At 42.0% G+C, this 20770-nt stretch overlaps 1 protein-coding gene across 1 annotated transcript; it reads left to right on the top strand.

Moving 5' to 3' along the window:
* Positions 1-311: 311 nt before the first annotated feature.
* Positions 312-8677, top strand: LOC121982705 (1-aminocyclopropane-1-carboxylate synthase-like). Its single transcript, XM_042535809.1, has 2 exons — positions 312-417; positions 7576-8677. The coding sequence occupies exons 1-2, from the start codon at positions 312-314 to the stop codon at positions 8484-8486; spliced, it is 1017 nt and encodes a 338-aa protein (XP_042391743.1). The 3' UTR covers positions 8487-8677.
* The last annotated feature ends 12093 nt before the right edge of the window (positions 8678-20770 follow it).

The following is a 20770-nucleotide window of genomic DNA, read 5'->3' as shown; positions in this document are numbered from 1 at the left end:
GCACTACTAATCCAAGACCAAGTCTTGGAACAAAGTTTCTTGTTTTTGTTTGTGTGAGATTTTACTTCTACAATGACCCACCAAGAAGGCTACAGTATAGCCCGCTCGCCTCTCTTCTCCGATGAGGACTTCAGCTTCTGGAAGGGTTGAATAGAGTCCTACCTTGAAACCCAGTTTAAGATGTGGATGATCATCAAAATCGACATCTCACTCCCACTCGACGACACAGGAAAACCAGTATCATGTGAGAACTGGGATGCAAGTATAATAAAGAAGGTCGAGGCCAACACCAAAGCAACGTGTACTCTTCAATGTGGTCTAACAAAGGAAGAGCTAAACCGAGTTGGTCCATTCTCAAGTGCGAAAGAACTGTGGGAGAAGCTGATCGAGCTGCACAAAGGCACCTCCGATACGAAAGTAAGTAAGCGCGATCTAATTTTAAATAAGTTATATAACATAAAAAAATACAGGAAGGTGAGACGGCTAGCCAATTTCAGCGCGGATAGAAGATCTACTGAACGGACTCCACGGGATCAAACAAAAGATGGAGAATCGAGACGTAATAAAGTACGCACTCAATGCCTTTCCGAGGAATACTTTGTGGGCATCCATGGTAGATACTTACAAAGTATCCAAGGATCTTTCAGCAATTAAGTTAGATGAGTTATTTTCAGAATTTGAATTGCACGAACAGACTAATACACGTCCAGCTGAGAAAGGTATTACTTTGGTTGTAGGTACAAGCAGAACCCGGGAGCCAAAAGTAAAGTGCAAAACCAAACCCGAGTCCAAAAATGAATCAAACTCAAAAGATGATGACAACTAGATCACAGTCGAGATCGTCAACCTAGTATGCAAACTCTACATAAAGAAGAAAGGATTCACGAAGAAGGACATCAAGAAGGCGATTCAGTCCAGGATAGTGCGAGCCGGTCCAAAAGTAGAGTTCAAAGTTACCTTCTACGGTTGCAACCAAAGGGACACATCAAAGCCAACTGTCCGAATCAAAAAGAAGCAAAAAAGCAAAGGAAGAAGAATGCACTACAAGCAACATGGGATGAGTCTTCTTTAGAAGACTCCGATGAAGAACTCGAACAGACAAGTTTCCTCACAATGACGGCCCGGGAACAACTCGAAGAATTAGAAATTGAGAGAGAATCAGAAACCAAGTCCGAACGAAACCACAGATCCATATCCATTTCCGAAGGGTCTAAACCCATTGTAAGTATTTCTCAATTAAGTAAACTATATAATTTAGTTAATTACCTTATGCGTAAATTAGCCAAATCTAACCTCCAAGTCAAGTCACTCCAAAAGGAGGTAACAATCCTTAAGGAGGAGACTAAATTGAGTCCTTTGACTGAACCAATTCAAATTGGAAGTTCAACTCAAGTCCAACAACTTGAGGAAGAAAACTCCAATTTGAAAACTCAAGTCAAAGAACTTAAAGACACATTGGAACAGTTCACTTTGGGTTCTAAGAATCTTGATTTGATTCTTGGAAAATAGAGAGTCGTCTACAACCGATCCGGACTTGGATTTAAGACTAAACGAAAATACAATTCTTATTTATCAATTATAAATAGAACAAATATAAAAGTAGTCTAAGCATGGGTACTCAAATCAAACCTGGTTAATCAAGTTGGACTTGGACAATATTGGGTCCCCAAGGATCAAATTCATTACCTTGATAGACCTTATCGAGGCTATGATCCAGGGGGAGGCAATAGAAAAATTATTTTTATAAATAGAATTGTTTGATGTTTGTTTTACTGCTCTTATTATACATGCTTAGATTAAGCTAGATAAGGACTTAGGCATAATTTACACTTGACTAGTTAGACATAGGGGTTTCAAAAAGAAAATTAAATATCTAATTTCTTTGAAAGACTTTGTCTAGAAGTGGTGGATGATCTTATACCCAAGAATGCTTAATGTCTCGCCACAGCCTGGAAGCCAATATTTGAAATGAATATTTAAATTGACTAATTGAAAAACCTGAATCTAACTCAAATATAAATTAATCCCTAGATGATAATCTAAATCAAAGATTAAATTAACCATCTCACAAAAACCTATAAGGTTCCCTGATTGATAATTTAAAAAAGGGTGAGATAGACTTAGGTCAAATTTAGATCAATTAATTAACCTAATCAATTAATAAATCCAATTAACCTAATCAATTAATAAATTTAATTAATTAACCTAATCAATTAATAAATCCAATTAATCTAATCAATTAACCCAATTAACCTAATCAATTAACCAAACCAATTAACCCAATTAACATAATCAATTAACTCAATTAACCAAATCAATTAAGTCAATTAACCTGCCTAATTTAATAACTAATGTGATTTTTGATGAAGAAAATAATCTGCCTAATTTAATAAATGAAAATCAAAATACAGAAAATATTAATTCAAGAAACATAGAAGATGATGAAGATATTCAAATTAAACCTAGTGAATCACAAAAACCAAATATTGACTCTAATATAAGACCATCAAGAATAAATATCAATCACCTATCTGACCAAATTTTGGGTGACCCAACCTAGGAGTTCAAACTAGATCATCTTATAGAAACCTAAGTCAGATAACCCTTATTTCTAAAATTGAACCCAAGACTATAAAAGAGGCCCTACCAGACCCAGACTGGATATTAGCAATGTAAGAGGAATTAGCCCAATTTGAAAGAAAACAGGTCTGGGAACTAGTACCTAAACCCATAAACAAAACCATAGTTGATACTAAATGGGTACGATGAGAAGGGTTAGACTACGATGAGACCTATGCTCTCGTAGTCAAACTTGAATCCATTAGGATGCTGCTGGCCTATGCAGCACATAAAGGATTCAAGTTATACCAAATGGATGTAAAATCCACATTTTTAAATGGGTTCATCAAAGAAGAGGTGTATGTAAGTCAACTCCCAGTATTTGAGGACTTGGACCACCCAAACCATGTCTTTAGGTTAAAGAAAGCCCCTGTATGGATTAAAACAAACACCTGGGCTTGGTATGAACGCTTATCAACTTATCTAATATTTAAGGGGTTTAAACAAGGTCAAATAGATCAAACCCTATTTGTAAAAACCCTAGAAAAAGACATCTTTATAGTCCAAATTTACGTCGATGATATAATTTTTTGTTCAACTAATACTAAATTTTTAAAAGGATTTACCAAATTAATGGAAAGTGAATTTGAAATGAGCTTAGTTGGGGAACTCAACTTCTTTTTAGGATTATAAATTAAACAAACCAAAGACAAAATTTATATTTTTCAAATAAAATATGCTAAGAAATTAATTATAAAATTTGGCATGAAAAATTCTAAAAATATAAATATTCCAATGGCAACTAATGTTAAAATTGATTCTGATTTAGAAGGAAAACTAGTAGACTTAAAATATTATTAAAGCACTATAGGGAGTTTACTCTACCTAACTGCAAGTCAACTCGATATTCTGTTTGTAGTAGGTATGTGTGCAAGATACCAATCTTGTGCAAAAGAGTCACACCTAACAAATGTTAAAAGAATACTTAGATATATTAAGGGAATCCTAAATGTAGGATTTTGTTACCCTAGGACTTGCACCTTTGACCTAATTGGTTATTCTGACTCAGACTATGCCAGGTACAAACTAGATAGAAAAAACACAAGTGGTAGTTGCCAATTTCTAGGTCAGTGCCTAGTAAGTTGGTCAAGTAGAAAGCAACACTGTATTACTTTATCCACTACTGAAGCTGAGTACATAGCCCTAGGGGAATGTGCATCTCAACTATTATAGATGATCCACACCTTAAAGGACTATCAACTAGAATATAAAAATACAAAAATTTCAATTGATAATATAAGTTCCATTAACTTAACAAAGAATCCAATTCACCACTCGAGGACTAAACACATAGAAGTGAAACATCACTTTGTAAGGGATCATGTAGCTAAGGGTGACAATGTACTTAACTATGTTGAGTCCAAGTCAAACCTGGCTGACATTTTCACAAAACCCTTACTTGAACTTGAGTTCAGTGCACTTAGAAGACAAATAGGAATGTGCTTAGTAGAATAGAGTTTACTTTCAAAATTAGTTCTTCTTTAATTGTTATTTCAAAGTTATAATCTTAGTTTTAAATTCTAGGAAAAATATTTTCAAAATTTTAATTTTGTTAGTTTTCAAAATTTGGACTTAGCCTAGGTATTTATCCCTAGAAAGCATGTACCCTTAGGTTTCAGCCAGAGCATCTCACAAGCACACTAGGTTCACCTTGCTTGTGTATGAAAAATATTTAGAATGGTGTGAGATGCATTGGGTACTGCCTGGACTTCAGAATACTTATGTCCGTACATCAACATAAGTCTGGGCAATAAAAAAATCAAATTCAAATTAATCAAATTAAGTTGTCCATGCTTAATCAAACTAACTGGAACACTTACTTAATTTGACTAACCAAGTGAAAACTGCTACCTCATGCTAAACAGCTAGTAACTAAAGGTTAGACATTTGTCTGAAAGTAGATGTTTTCGTTACTCATGCTTGGATTCTAGGACTTTAAAATTTTTTAAAAAATTGACTGGCATTAATCAAGGGGGAGTAAAAGAAAGATTTTTAAATTAAGCTAAGTTAGTATTTTTTAAATTAAAAGTTTGTTTTGAACCTTCAGTTTTCTTTTGTGCTTAAACAAAAAATATTTTTAAGCCTAATGTTTAAAAAAAATTGATTTTTAAACTTGGTGTCAGAATACAATTATTATTTTTTTGTGTTAAAATGAAATCATTTTTCATGTTTAAACAAAAAATTATTTTTAAGCTGGTTGGTTAAGCAGAAGTTTTTTTTAAGGTTAATGGTTAAAAGGAAATTATTTTTTAAGCCTTATGTTTAAACAGAAATTATCTTTTTATACTTAGTGTTTATCAAAAGTGTTTTTATCAAAAGTTTTTTTTACTAAATACCTAATTTAAGCTTTTTATGAAAATTTATTTTAAAGTACTTACCTGAGCTTTTTCTATATCTTTTGAAGTTAAAGTACTTAACTAAGTTTTAAAATTCTTTAAGGTTATATCAAGTATTTGCTAAGTCACTTTCAAAAGCTTAAAATGTTTTTTGCTAAACTAATATTTTTCAAGTAAAGAACTACCTTTTAGGGAGAGCTAAAAATTTCCCATCTTTTCATCCTTTTCTCTATTTAATATTTTTTGATATATGACTGAGGGGGAGAGGGAAGTGAAAGTTAGTTAAGTAATTACATCCTAAGTTAAAAATTTGTTCAATTTGTGATAATTACTTGATTAATATTACATCCTTTTAATTTGTATGCATTTATACTCTTATTATGTTTTACTTAACTTTGAACTTTGTTGTCATAATAAAAAAGGGGGAGATTGTTAGTGCAGGAAGCATCCGACGATCAAACCTAAGTTTTGATAATGACAAAGGGTTCAAAGTTAAGGTTATTTGTGGTCTAACATGTTTGAATGAGTTTGCAGGAAAGTCCGAAGTGTACTTAGGCAAAAGTCCTAGCTGCGGTTAGGCAGGTGAAAAATCCTAGGGGGGGTAACCCTAGGTCCTAGGGGGTGGTAACCTTAGGCGGAAAGTCTTGGCGGGTCGAACGCTTTGGGCAAAAACCCTAGGGTCGGGGACTCTAGGTGGAAAGTCCTGGTGGTCACGGACGAGGTGAAAAGACTGGACGGGTCATGGAGCGAACGTCCAGCAGAAAGTCCTGAAGCCTCGAGCGCTGAGCAAAAGTCTAGTCTATCTGGAGAACCGGTCTGGCAACAGGTAAAATCTCCTGAGTGGAGTAGGTGAGGATGCATTCCTCGATGAGAGAGCAGTAGGCGTCGGTTCAACCTAGGGTTTCCGGATGGAAATTCAAAGTCAGAACCGGACAATCCGGTGACGAACAGTCCGATGACTGTCAAATATTTATTTTAATATGATTTTATTGTTCTTAACTCTATTTTGTAGGATATATTTTATATTTTGGGCTAACACATCTTGCAGAGAGTGAAAAAGATGTAAAGCCTCTGATGAACAGTACCCGATGCGCCCTCCATGGAGCTTGGAGGCGCCTCGGGTGCACTAGTCGAAGACCCCCGTGCAGCAGGGCAGAGGGCGCCCTCCATGGAGTTAGAGGTGCCCTAGACGCTGGGTGGAGGGTGCCTTCCATGAGCTTGGAGGCGCCCTCAGGTGGATAAGCAGCGAGGGAAGCAGAGCTTATCGACGTTGCGACTTCGGCGGGGTTGGAGGCGCCCTCCATGCGGTTGAGGGCGCCTTCAATAGGCTATATAAGCCTATCTCGACCAGATGCTTGAAGACAACTAAAATTCATGATTCTTTGACTGTGCACTGCTAATGAAACAATCCGACAAAGCTGTAATGCTACTCCGACAACCACAAGCTCGACTTTCTTCATTCTTGAATTGTTGGTATACTTTTAATTTATTGCATTTAAATTGTAATACTCCTTTTATAATATTTCCATATTGATAGTGAATTGCCGAAAGTAAACACTCAACGAGTATGAGTCTTGGAGTAGGAGTCGCCACAGGCTCTAAACCAAGTAAATCTTGGTGTTCGAGTTTGTAATTGTTTCTTTTATTTTTGTTGCATAACGTTTACTCCGATCGATTATTTTAAAAGGACGTGAAAGTTACGAGTGCTATTCACCACCCCCCTCTAGCGCTTTCGATCCTATAGAGCGGATGTGTAGAGTTTCTTAAGGAAGTGCCTTTAAGCTTGCCTGGTCATTACCCGGTCGAGCGTGCACGTAGAACCTTATGTTCGATCGGCCTTTGCCCGACCAATCTTATACTAAAGATCTATAAGGCCAAGTGTCCTTAACCCCACTCAATTTTACTCAACTGGGCATACATGGAGAGGTTTATATTCAATAGGTCATTGTCTGGTCGATCTTATACTAAGAGATTTATAAGGCCACGTGTCCTTAAGCCCGCCCAATTTTTACCCGGCCGAGCCTACATGGAGAATCTTATGTTCGATCGCCTTTGTCTTGCCAATCTTATGCTAAGAGATTTATAAGATCACGTGTCCTTAAGCCCATCCAGTCTTTACCCAGCCAGGTATATATGGAGAGTCTTATATTTGATCTGCCTTTATCTAACCAGTCTTATACTAAGAGATTTATATGGTCACATGTCCTTAAGTCGGCCCGATCTTTACACGGGCAGAAGTACACGGAGAGCCTTATATTCGATTGGTCTTTGTCCGGCTGATCTTATAATAAGAGTTTTATAGAGCCAAGTATCTCTAAGCCCGCCCGGTCTTTACCCTACCCGGCGTACACAGAGAGCCTTATGTTTGATCGTCCTCTATCTGGCCAATCTTATACTAAGGGATTTCAGAAGGCCTAAATTCTTAGAGCTTGGTAAGGTTTTCACCTGGTCAGGCTCCCTTGCACTCAATCGGCTACTCAACTAATCAGGTACATTATTTCCTGACTTCCATAGTAAAATACTAGAGTCCTTATATCCGACCAACTTTATGGTCGGTGAGATTTATTCAAGCGTCCTATTTTATAACCACTCGTGCAAGACCCTATACTTTTAACGTAAGGGTCGACGTACCAAGAGGCGGTAAAAAACAACGTAAGGGTCAAAGGAGTGCTCGTGGCTAATCCGTCGATCCCTCTCGGCACCACCATGGACAGGGAGACCCTCCGGTCGTTGGTCAGCTTCGTCAACGACAAGAACATCCACTTGGTCGTGGACGAGATCTTCTCCGGCACCGTGTTCGACTCCCCGGACTTCGTCAGCGTGGCGGAGATCGTGGAAGACGAGCCCGGAAGGTTCAACCGCGACCTCATCCACGTGGTCTGCAGCCTCTCGAAGGACCTCGGACTGCCGGGGTTCCGCGTCGGCGTCATCTACTCCTTCAACGACGCCGTGGTGCGGTGCGCCCGCCGGATGTCGAGCTTCGGGCTGGTCTCGACGCAGACGCAGCATCTGCTGGCGGCGATGCTGGGCGACGAGGAGTTCACCTCGATGTACCTGGCGGAGAGTCGGCAGCGGCTGGCAGAGCGGCGGAGGACCTTCGAGGCGGGGCTGAGGGAGGTCGGGGTCCGGAGCCTGGACAGCAACGCGGGGCTGTTCTGCTGGATGGACCTGCGCCATCTGCTGGAGGCGAAGACGGTGGAGGAGGAGCTGAAGCTGTGGCGAATCATCGTGCACGAGGTGAAGCTGAACATCTCGCCGGGGGCCTCGTTCCACTGCGCCGAGTCGGGGTGGTTCAGGGTGTGCTTCGCCAACATGGACAAGGACACGATGGACACGGCGTTGGGCAGGATCAGGGCCTTCATGGCCCGCGCCGAAAGGCACAGGGCGACGAACGAGAAGAAGAAGAAGTGGGCGGCGGCCGCGGCGCTGCGGCTGAGCCTGCCAAGGAACGGTCGGCGCTACGACGACATTCTCATTTCGCCGCATCTAGCCATGTCGCCCCATTCTCCGCTCGTTCGCGCCGCCACCTGATCGCCATCCGAGCCAACTTTTCGATTATTAAATTATTATTATTGTCTTCATTCTTTCATTACCGACAGACAATAGGCAAAAATTCCAACATTGTTAGATGAAAGAAGGTTGCTAAAACGAAAACGCAACCACTTCGTTCTTTTTATTTATATCAATTAGATAAATGAATCAAATGGCAGAGTTCTTAAAAATTGAAAATTAAAAATCCCATGTTGCATGAATTTTAATATGTTATATGAATTCGTATAATAAGAAAAAAAATTATAAGAACATAGATCTAGTTTTAAAAAAATATGAAATAAAATAGCAAATGAATAATCTATTGGAATAAGAAATATCAGATGATCGAATTGGTGAGGATAAAGGGTTCAAATTTAAGGATTATTGTGGTTTTAATAAGTTTAAATGAATGTGTAGAAAAATCCTAAGTATACTTAGGTAAGGTAAAAGTCCTAGTAAATACTAGGTAGATAAAAAGTTCTAATTGTGCATAGGCAAGAAAATCCTGATCCGAGAGATTGGGCAGAAATCTTAGCAGGTCAAGAACATCGGGTAAAAAATCTGCTTGTTAAGGATAGTAGGTGAAAGTCATGGAGGTCGCGGACATCATGCGAAACACTGGATAGGTCGGGGTTTGGACATCCAGTGAAAAGTCCTGAAGTCTCGGATGTTGAACAAAAGTCCAAACTGTCTGGAGGATCGGTTTGACATCAGGTAAACTCTCCTTAGAGAAGTAGATGAGGACGCGTTCCTCAGTTAGAGAATAGTAAGTGCCGGTTCGACCTAGGGTTTCACGAGAAATCCTAAAGTTGGAACCAGACAGTCCTAAAACTATCAACACACTATATTTTTATTATGCTAATTTTGTTTTATAGGTTAATATGTTTCTGCTAGAGTACCATGTTTTTTTAGGAGCAAAAATAAAGTGAAGCTTCGGGTGAACAGTGCTCGAGGCTCCTCCTGTGACGCTAGAGGAGCCTCGGATATCCTAGTTAAAGACCCTGCGCATAAGGGCATAGAGGCGCCTTCCATGCGGTTGGAGGCGCCTTGGAGTTGGGCATGGAGGCGCCTCGGAGAGCAAAAAGGTGCCCTCTAGAGGATAAAAATCATATATTGCGGTGATTATCATAACCGAAGCTTAGGGGATAAACTTTGTTGCTGGAGGCGCCTTGGACAAGACTGGAGGCACCTTCCACAGCCTATAAAACCCTTGTTCGAGCAGCCAACAAGAGACACTCATTCCAACAATCTTCTGTCTTGCATGTTGATCAAAAGATGACTCTACGACGTTGTAATGTTGCTCCGACGACCGAAAGCTTGCAACTTCAATTATTTAGTTGTCGGTATAATTTTATTTATTGCACTTAAATTATTATCTCTTTGTATTTGTAATATTCAGATTTATTAGTGAATTGTCCAATGAAAGTACTCTCACATATGGGCCTTAACTTAAGTAGCTAGATGTCTTGTCTTGTCTATCATCACTATAGATTTTGTAGTGGGATTGCCTAGGACACGACGAGACATGACGCGATTTGGGTAATCGTTGATCGATTAACTGTTGGTGCGGAAAGCATCCGACGATCAAACCGTTGTTTTGATAATGGCAAAGGAATTCAGAGTTAAGCTTATTTGTGATCTAACAGTTTGATTGAGTGTTTCAGGAAATACCTAGCTGCGGTTAGGCAGGTTGAAGATTCTAGGGGACAGTAACCCTAGCTCATAGGAGGCGGTAACCCTATGCGGAAAGTCTTGGCGGATCGAGTGCTTCAAGCAAAAGTCCTAAGGGGGGGTAACCCTAGGTGGAAAGTCCTGCTGTCGCGAACCAGGTGGAAGACTGGACGGGTCGGGAAGCGGGCGTCCAGCAGAAAGTCCGGAGGCATCGAGCGCCGAGAAAAAGTCCAGTCGATCTGGAGAATCGCACTGGCAACAGGTAAATCTCCTGAGTGGAGTAGATGAGGACGCGTTCCCCGTAGAGGGAACAGTAGGCGTCAGATCGACCTAGGGTTTCCGGTCGGAAATCCGAAGTCAGACCCGGACAGTCTGGAGACTGTCAAATTTATTTCTATATATTATCGTTTGTGTTTTAACTCTATTTTGCAGGAAACTAATATTTTTATGCAGGGTTAGGACTGACCAGGATCGGTCGACCGAACCTTGGGATCAGTCGACCGAACCCCCAAGCTAGCAGATCAGATCTCCGGAGGTTGGATCGGATCGGTCGACCGAACCAAGGTTGGGCGTCGACTAGATCAGGCCGGCTGGACTGAGTCAGAGCAGCTGATCGGTCGACCGAACCTGTTTATCGGTCGACCGAACCTCGGATAAAAGTTGATTGGATCGAGGCGGAGCGAGCGGATCAGATGAGGTGGAGGTCATCTGATCGGTCGACCGAACCGGTGATCGATCGACCGATTCGCCTCGGGTCAAACTTGATCCCGAGCCTTGGGGATCTGGATCAGCTTTTGCAGAGCTATAAAAGGGAGCCTCGAGGTGCAGCTTAGAAGAACAACTCGAACAGAATAACCTGCGCTCTTCCGTGTGCTGCTCCAAAAGCTTTTGCGACGCTCTACTACTCCGACATTCAGCGACTACGTCTACATCTCTTGTACTGTCGGTATATTTTCATTAGTGCACTTATTGTAATAATCAATTGTAAACTTTGTGATATTATAGTTGTTGCCCACCGAAAGCGATCTACGATCGCGGGCCTTGGAGTAGGAGTCGCTCAAGGCTCCGAACCAAGTAAACCTCTGGTGTCTTCTGTGTTTGCCTCTTTTCTTTTATTATCTCCTTATTATTTCCGCTGCGTTACTTTTGAACGATTTCCGAATATGAAAATTGTGAAACCACGAGCGCTATTTGTTGGGATCCTTTGTACGGCTAGAGAGGGGGGTGTGAATAGCCGACCCCAATCTTTCGCGTTTCTTCCTACGATTAGGTTAGTGCAGCGGAAATACAACGTAGAAAGAAAACAGGAGAAGAAAGACAAACCTTAACACAAGGATGTAACGAGGTTCGGAGATTAGGGCTCCTACTCCTCGGCGTGTCCGTAAGGTGGACGAGTCCAGTCAATCCGTCGGTGGATGAGTCCCCGGAGAACCGGCTAATACAATATACTCCTTGTGGGTGGAGAAACCTCGCCACAAACGTTTGCAACAGCAAACAAAGAGTACAAGAACAGTAAGAAAAGTAATACAATATGAATACAATAGCACTCTACCAATTTCTTGCTTTCTTGTCGACTGGAGGTGAAGCAGCAACTTCACAACCCAAACGCAGCAGCTTGTCGACGACTGAAAGCTCACGCGAAGCTTCGGAGGCGAGCTCAATGAAAGCTCAGTTGAAGCAGAAGCTTCAGCAGCAGAAGAACAGAAGTTCTAGAAGAAAAAGATTAAGTCCCAGCAACGAAGCCCTGGACCCCTTTATACCTGCACCTGCGAAGAAGATAAAGAAGACACAGAATCTAGTCGTTGTGTCGCAACGGCTAGGTGGACCGATCAGTGGCTCGATCGGTCCAGATCTCTCCGATCGGCTCGCATCGATCAGACTGCTCGATCGGTCCCGCATCCGATCGACTCTTCGCAGAACTCGCCAAGTTCTCTGTTTCTCTGATCGGTCCGTGGACCGATCGAGATGTGGATCGTCCACGACCGATCCTCTCCTTTCTCTTTGCCTTTTGCTTCGATCGGTGCACCGATCGATAACATACAAGAGATAGCATCTGTTTGGTTCTTGATCGGTCACCGCACCGATCGATAACCGATGTATCACCGGATCGATCCATCGATCGATCCGAGCTTGGTTTTTGCCCAAACCAAGTCCCAAACCTTCCAAACCAACATCCGGTCAACCTTGACTGTTGGTATATCATACTTAGCATCCGGTCACTCCATTGACCTGCTAAGACTTCCCACCAAGTGTCCGGTCAATCCTTTGACCCACTTGGACTTTTCTCTTCGTGTCAAGTATCCGGTCACTCCCTTGACCTACTTGACCTTCTCAACACCGGATGTCCGATCACCCTTGATCCATCTAGATTTTCCTTGCCCGGCTTCACTCACCGTGACTTTCACCTAGCTTCACTCACTAGGGTTTTCACCGGCTTCACTCACCAGGATTTCCTCCACCGCCCGGCTTCACTCACTGGACTTTTCCCTGCTTTCACTCACCAGGACTTTCACTTTCTCCTAGCTTCACTCACTAGGATTTTCACCGCCTAGCTTCACTTTGCCTGGCTTCACTCACCGGACTTTCCCGTGCCAAACTCCCTGTTTGGACTTTCCCAGTCTACCACCTTGGACTTTTCCCGTGCCAAGTCTCCGTACTTGGACTTTTCCAAGTCTCCATACTTGGACTTTTCCTGCCAAGCTCCCTGCTTGGACTTTTCCGTTGCCAAGTCTCCATGCTTGGACTTTTCCGGTGCCAAGCTCCCTGCTTGGACTTTTCCGTTGCCAAGTCTCCATACTTGGACTTTTTCCCGAATCAGGTCAACCAAGTCAACATTGACTTACTGTTGCACCAATAATCTCCCAAACATCTATTCTTGTCCCATATCAAGAATAGAACTCTCTCTCGAGTGTCAAACATCAACATGCAACTCAACTAGGTCAACCTTGACCTAAGGTTGCACCGACAATCTTCCCAAGTCAAACATCAAAATACAACTCGAGTCAAGTCACCTCGAGTCGGGTCAACCAGGTCAACCTTGACCTAAGGTTGCACCAACAATCTCCCCCTTTTTGATGTTTGACAAAACCCATAATCAAGTTAGGTTAACCCGATAACCTAACTTAGGTTTTCCAATCATCTTCCAATGTCCAATGTTCTTTCCTTGAACATTCCTTGACATTCTTCCCCTAGCTTAGGTTAACCCGATAACCTAACTTGGGTTCTCCAATAATTCTCCCCCTTTTTGACATACATCAAAAAGAATTCCAATGTCCTTCCTCGAATATTCCTTGACATTCTTCCCCTAGCTTAGGTTAACCCGATAACCTAACTTGGGTTCTCCAATAATTCTCCAATGAACACTCTCCCCTTTTTGACACACATCAAAAAGAAAAAAAGGAGAGTATCAAGGTCAAGAGTTTCTTCCTAATGAAAGTCTCATACCTTTCATTGAAACTCTTAATTTCCCTCTTTGATACTAAACTCAACAATCAACTTAGTGACAATCCCATATCACTAATCCTCAAAAGTCTTAAGGAGTAAAAACTCCCCCTAAAAGTCAACTCCCCCTTGACAATTAGTTAAGACTCCCCCTAAAGGTCAACTCCCCCTTGACCATTGCACCAACAATGTCTTTGAGAGTTTCAAACCTTTAGAAATCCAAAAACACCACTTTCAGCTGAAATTTCAGACCAACAGCTGAAAATCAGAAACTGGCACGCTCTGATCGGTCCCCAGACCGATCAGAAACCCCATGGATCGGTCCCCAGACCGATCAGGCCTTCACCAGATCGCACCAAGCTCTCTGGTTCTTACTGGATCGGTCTGCAGACCGATTAGGACTTTCCTGGATCGGTCCCCAGACCGATCCAGACTATGATAGGCAGATTTCTGAAATTTCCTTCCCGAAATTCAGAAACTCCTAGAAAATTCCAGAAAATTCGAAAAATTGTGAAATTTTGAGGATACATTCCTCATAACATATACTATCATGGAAAAATAGTTTTCTATGAAAATAACTTCCATTTTTCAATCTTGATACAAAGTTCAAAAACTTTGAAATAGTTCAAGTTTAACTCAACTTTGTATCACAATGTTCAATGATGAATGCAATCACTAGGAAAGCTTCATCAAGGTTTTTCAAATCAATTTTGAAATGATTTTAAAACCATTTGAATTTAGGACCATAATCTTAGGGCTAGATGTACATGACTTGTACACAAGCTTTCCCTATGATCCTTAATTTCTTGAATTAGGGTCATCTAGGTACAAGGACTATGCACCTTGATCCTAACTCATGATCCTAATATCTCACACACATCTAAGGTGTATCAAACCACATTCAAGTCAATTTGATGTGAGATATGGATTAAGGTCAACTTAGGCTAAGTTCTCATGCATTTTCTAAACACCAATTTGATCTTAATATCAAATTATATGTTTGTCCTTAAATCAATTTCATTGATTATAATGCAAGAGATGATGACATGGCATATAATGATATCATGAGTAAAAACATTTGCCAATGTCATGATGTCATGGCATAAAGTTTGAAAACTAGCCTAAGCATTATCATGACATTTCAAATGATAATAAAACTTAACATGATGTCATGACATGGCATATGGCAACCAATCATGGCAAGTTAGCACAAATAAAATACCTAAATTCCCTATCTAAGTATCCTTAGCCTTAGCTAACTTAAAATCTAACCCTAGATTGCCCATATATCCCTAAGAGAAAACCAAAATCTCAATTATGGTATTTCTCTAGGTTTTCTTAAATTGTGCCAAATAAGATTAAAATCGATATTTTTCAAATATGGCACAATTTACTCTTCAAGGAGTAAATAATAATCCTTTTTCATTTTCAAAGGTTATCAAAACCTTGAAAATGCTCATTGAGTGTCAATTTCCTCAAAGTTGGGTTAACTACCCTTCTAATTGGAGTTGACACTCTCTAACCCATCTATGGGATAGAGAAGATGCTCCTAGGAACCCAATATCTATGTGAGCTCATTGGGTTCACTAAATATTCACTAGGGATGACTTCCCTAGCAACCCTCCTAATGACCCTCTTAGGCTTTGAAGCCTTGGTCATTTGGGACTCATCAAGATCAACTCTAGGGGTGACTCCCCTTGTGACCTTGGTGGTGGTCTTCCTAGCCCTAGGTTTTGTTCCATAATCGAATGGAACATTGTGGTAAGTGGGCTTGACCACTTGGGACTTAGATTTGTGACCCAAACCTTTCTTGTCCTGGGACTTTTGACCCTTAGGCCCTAGAGTTGACTTCTCTAAATTTTTAAGGGCCTTTTCTAGGGTATCAAGCCTTGACCTCAAGACTTGATTCTCCTTTTCTATTACCTCAAGTTTTGATTTGTCATTCTTTCTTGAGGTGTTCCTAGGCATGTGTCTAGTTGATTTAGGGTTTTTACCTAGGTTTTCCTTAACCTTAGAAGTGTTAATCCTAGGGTTAGCATTCCTAGTAGTATCCCTATCTAGGTTGACATGTTTAGCACCTAAGCACATGTATTGATTCCTAAGGTTATCATGCTTGTTATTATCGACAAGTGCAATAAAATTACTAGCATGTATCCTACTAGAATTGCACGAATGAGCCTTAAAAGATACCTTAGGGTTTGCCTTAGCTCCCCCTATCGTTGTGCATCCCTTGTCCTTGTGAGGTTTCCTCCCCTTCGGACATTGACTCCTATAGTGTCCCCGTTGCTTGCATTGAAAGCACACCACGTGCTTCTTGCCTTTGCGTGTTGGGACGCCGGCTTCCTTGACCTTTGGTGCCGGTGGAGTCTTTCTAACCCTCTTTGGACACTTGCTCTTGTAGTGCCCAAATTCCCTACACTCGAAGCACATTATGTGTAATTTGCTAGAAATTAAAATGCTTGAGTTACCTAGGGTTGAGGATGGATGAACGCTCTCATCTTCATCCCTTCCGGAGGTAGAAGCTTCTTCTTCTTGCTCCGATCTTGAAGAGGAACTCTCCTCCTCTTCTTCTTTAGATGTTGAGTGGCCCTCAACTTCTAAATCTTCTCCTCCATGATGTGAGCTACTTGGCTCACTTAGCTCCTCTTCATGGCTTGAATTTGAGCTTCCCTCATGGAACTTGGCCAAGTTGTTCCACAACTCTTTGGCATTGTTATATCCACCTATCCTACACAAAACATCATTAGGTAAAGAAAATTCAAAAATCTTCAATACCTCATCGTTGACTAGGGATTGGTGGACTTGTTCCTTGGTCCACTCCTTCTTCTCTAGGGTTTCTCCTTTCTTGTCCGTCGGAGGCTTGAAACCTAATTGGACACAACTCCAATTCTCAAGATTAGTCATAAGAAAATATTTCATTCTTACCTTCCAAAACGCGAAGTCGTCGCGATCGTAGAAGGGTGGAATGGTGATGTCGTCTCCGAGTTGATCCATCTCTAGCTTGTGCTCCCTCGGGTGTTAATCCGGCGAAGAGCGACCTCGCTCTGATACCACTTGTTGGGATCCTTTGTACGGCTAGAGAGGGGGGTGTGAATAGCCGACCCCAATCTTTCGCGTTTCTTCCTACGATTAGGTTAGTGCAGCGGAAATACAACGTAGAAAGAAAACAGGAGAAGAAAGACAAACCTTAACACAAGGATGTAACGAGGTTCGGAGATTAGGGCTCCTACTCCTCGGCGTGTCCGTAAGGTGGACGAGTCCAGTCAATCCGTCGGTGGATGAGTCCCCGGAGAACCGGCTAATACAATATACTCCTTGTGGGTGGAGAAACCTCGCCACAAACGTTTGCAACAGCAAACAAAGAGTACAAGAACAGTAAGAAAAGCAATACAATATGAATACAATAGCACTCTACCAATTTCTTGCTTTCTTGTCGACTGGAGGTGAAGCAGCAACTTCACAACCCAAACGCAGCAGCTTGTCGACGACTGGAAGCTCACGCGAAGCTTCGAAGGCGAGCTCAATCAAAGCTCAGTTGAAACAGAAGCTTCAGCAGCAGAAGAACAGAAGTTCTAGAAGAAAAAGATTAAGTCCCAGCAACGAAGCCCTGGACCCCTTTATACCTGCACCTGCGAAGAAGATAAAGAAGACACAGAATCTAGTCGTTGTGTCGCAACGGCTAGTGCGTGGACCGATCAGGCTGAAGCCTGATCGGTCCAGATCCTCGATCGGCGGCCGATCGGGACTATTCTGATCGGTCCCGGACGATCGCCTCTTCGCAGAACCGCCCAAGTTCTGTTGTCTCTGATCGATGCGTGGACCGATCAGAGTATGGATCGGTCCACGACCGATCCTCTCCTTTCTCTTTGCCTTCGTTGCTTCGATCGGTGCGGACCGATCGGATAACATACAGAGATACATCTTGTTTGTTCTTGATCGGTCACCGGACCGATCAGATAACCCATATAGTCGGATCGATCCACTGATCGATCCAGAGCTTGGTTTTTGCCCAAACCAAGTCCCAAACCTTCCAAACCAACATCCGGTCAACCTTGACCTGTTGGTATATCATACTTAGCATCCAGTCACTCCATTGACCTGCTAAGACTTCCCACCAAGTGTACGGTCAATCCCTTTGACCCACTTGGACTTTTCTCTTCGTGTCAAGTATCCGGTCACTCCCTTGACCTACTTGACCTTCTCAACACCAGATGTCCGATCACCCTTGATCCATCTGGATTTTCCCTTGCCCGGCTTCACTCACCAGGACTTTCACCTAGCTTCACTCACTAGGGTTTTCACCTGGCTTCACTCACCAGGATTTCCACCACTGCCTGGCTTCACTCACCAGGACTTTTCCCACTGCCTGACTTCACTCACCAAGACTTTCACTTTCTCCTAGCTTCACTCACTAGGATTTTCACCTGGCTTCACTCACCAGGATTTCCCGACTGCCTGGCTTCACTCACCAGGACTTTCCCCGTGCCAAACTCCCTGTTTGGATTTTCTGCGTGCCAAGCTACCTGCTTGGACTTTTCCCCGTGCCAAGTCTCCGTACTTGGACTTTTCCAGTGCCAAGTCTCCATACTTGGACTTTTCCGGTGCCAAGCTCCCTGCTTGGACTTTTCCGTTGCCAAGTCTCCATACTTGGACTTTTCCGGTGCCAAGCTCCCTGCTTGGACTTTTCCGTTGCCAAGTCTCCATACTTGGACTTTTTCCCGAATCAGGTCAACCAAGTCAACCTTGACTTACTGTTGCACCAATAATCTCCCAAACATCTATTCTTGTCCCATATCAAGAATAGAACTCTCTCTCGAGTGTCAAACATCAACATGCAACTCAACTAGGTCAACCTTGACCTAAGGTTGCACCGACAATCTTCCCAAGTCAAACATCAAAATACAACTCGAGTCAAGTCACCTCGAGTCGGGTCAACCAGGTCAACCTTGACCTAAGGTTGCACCAACACTATTCACCCCCCCTCTAGCACTTTCGATCCAACAATTGGTATCAGAGCGGGGTCGTTTTGAATTGGTGCAACCACCATTCAAAGCAATTTTACGTGATCTTTTTAATCTTTTCGGAGTCAATTAGAATTAGCTTTGTAGCTACATTCTAATTCTTTTTACGAATCGGTTTTGCTCGAATCAGGTGCAACACCAATCGAGTTCGTAATATTTTTTTCTCCCGCACTACTAATCCAAGACTTAGTCTTGGAAGAGATTTTCTTTGTTTTTGCCACGCAAGGTTTCAATGGCCCAACAAGAGGTTATAGCACTGTTCGTCCCCCACTTTTCACCGGAGAGGATTTCAGATACTGGAAGGGGCGGATGGAGAATTTTTTGAAAATCCAATTCGAAACTTGGATGATCATCAAGACCGGACTTCAACTACCAACCGATGAAGATGGCAAGCCAACACCCTGCGAAAAATGGGAACCGACCCTAATCAAGAAGGTGGAAGCTAATGCAAGAGCTACCTGCACCCTCCAGTGTGGACTGACCAAGGAGGAGCTCAATAGAGTTGGTCCGTTCTCAACTGCAAAGGAGCTGTGGGAGAAATTAATTGAACTGCACGAGGGCTCCTCCGAAACCAAAGTAAGTGTGATCTATTGTTTAATAAACTGTATAATCTAAAAATGCAGGAAGACGAGACGACCAGCCAACTTCACGCTCGTATACAAGACATCCTAAACTCCCTCCACGCGATCGGGCAAAAGGTTGAGAACAGGGACATCATAAGGTACGCACTTAATGCTTTTCCAAGGAGCACATTGTGGGCATCAATGGTAGATGCCTACAAAGTCTCCAAGGATTTATCTTCCATTAGATTAGATGAATTATTTTCTGAATTTGAACTTCATGAGCAGACTAATACACAGCCACCCGAGAAAGGTGTAGCTTTGCTTACAGGTACCAGTAGAACACGCGAACCAAGATCACGATGAAGAATCGAGCCAGAGTCGGAACCAGAACCAGACTCAAACGATGAAGACGACAAACTAACAACCGAACACGTGAACTTGGTAAAGAAGCTCTACAAGAAGAAGAAGGGCTTCAATAAGAAAGACCTAAAGAAGGCAGTCCAATCCAAGGAGGGTCAACCGAGCTCAAAGGTCAAGTTTGAGGTGATCTGCTACGGGTGCAACCAGAAAGGGCACATCAAGGCAAACTGCCCCAATCAGAATGCAAAGAAGCAGAGGAAGAAGAAGGTGCTGAAAGAAACTTTTGAAGAATCTTCAGAAGAGGATACCGACGACGAGCTCGAACAATCAAGCCTTCTTGCCCTGATGGCCCGAGACCAGATCGATGTGTCCGAGAGTGAGAGCGAGTCGGAAGCAGAATCGGAAAGAAGCCACAGATCCGTATCAGTTTCTGAAGAGCCCGATTCCTCTGTAAGTATCCCTCGACTAAACAATCTAGTCAATTACTTGTTACGAAAACTAGCTAAGTCTAATCTCAGAATTAAGTCACTTCTAAAGGAAGTAGCTATCCTTAAAGAAGTAACTAACTCCAAACCTTTGACTGAACCAGTTCAGACTGGAAACTCAACTCAAGTCAAAAAACTTGAGGAAGAGAATTCCAGCCTGAAAACTCAGGTCAAGGATCTGGAGAAAACATTAGAACGATTCTCTTTGGGTTCCAAGAACCTTGACTTAATTCTTGGAACACAAAGGGCAATCTACAATAGAATTGGACTAGGATTCAAATCGAAAAAGAAATATAAATCATATTTATCACTTATACAAAGAACAAATAGAAAAATGGTCCAAGCATGGGTCCTCAAGTCCAACCTGGTCAATCAAGTTGGACTTGGACAATATTGGGTTCCCAAAGATCAAATACATTACCTCGATAGACCATATCGAGGCTATGATCCAGGGGAAGTAAACACAAAAACCATTAAAATTAAAAGATAAATTCAAATTTAAAACTCAAATTAAATAAAATTAAAATTCAAATTAAATAAAATTAAATTCCAAATTAAAGTCAAACTCCAAAGGAAGGCTCCAGAATAGCTGGCACCTCCAAATTTAATCCACCCGAAGGGTAACCAAGAGTAGACTACCCGGTAGGGTGATTAAGGTTAGATTAAAGTGGGCTAGGTTTAACTTGATTCACGGTACTGGTGAAGTATTGGATGATAGTACGTTGGGGAAGCTTAGTCATCGC

Source organism: Zingiber officinale, chromosome 5A, assembly GCF_018446385.1.
Source record: "Zingiber officinale cultivar Zhangliang chromosome 5A, Zo_v1.1, whole genome shotgun sequence".
Taxonomy (NCBI): Eukaryota; Viridiplantae; Streptophyta; class Magnoliopsida; order Zingiberales; family Zingiberaceae; genus Zingiber; species Zingiber officinale.
The sequence above is the reverse complement of the archived record's forward strand: the minus strand, read 5'-3'. Positions and strand labels throughout refer to the sequence as shown.

Bases quoted from the DNA above. Each gene is read 5' to 3' on its own strand.
- LOC121982705 (XM_042535809.1), top strand. From the start codon at position 312: ATGTGGTCTAACAAAGGAAGAGCTAAACCGAGTTGGTCCATTCTCAAG. The intron at 418-7,575 runs GTAAGTAAGCGC...TTTTAACGTAAG, and splicing joins AAGGCACCTCCGATACGAAA to GGTCGACGTACCAAGAGGCG.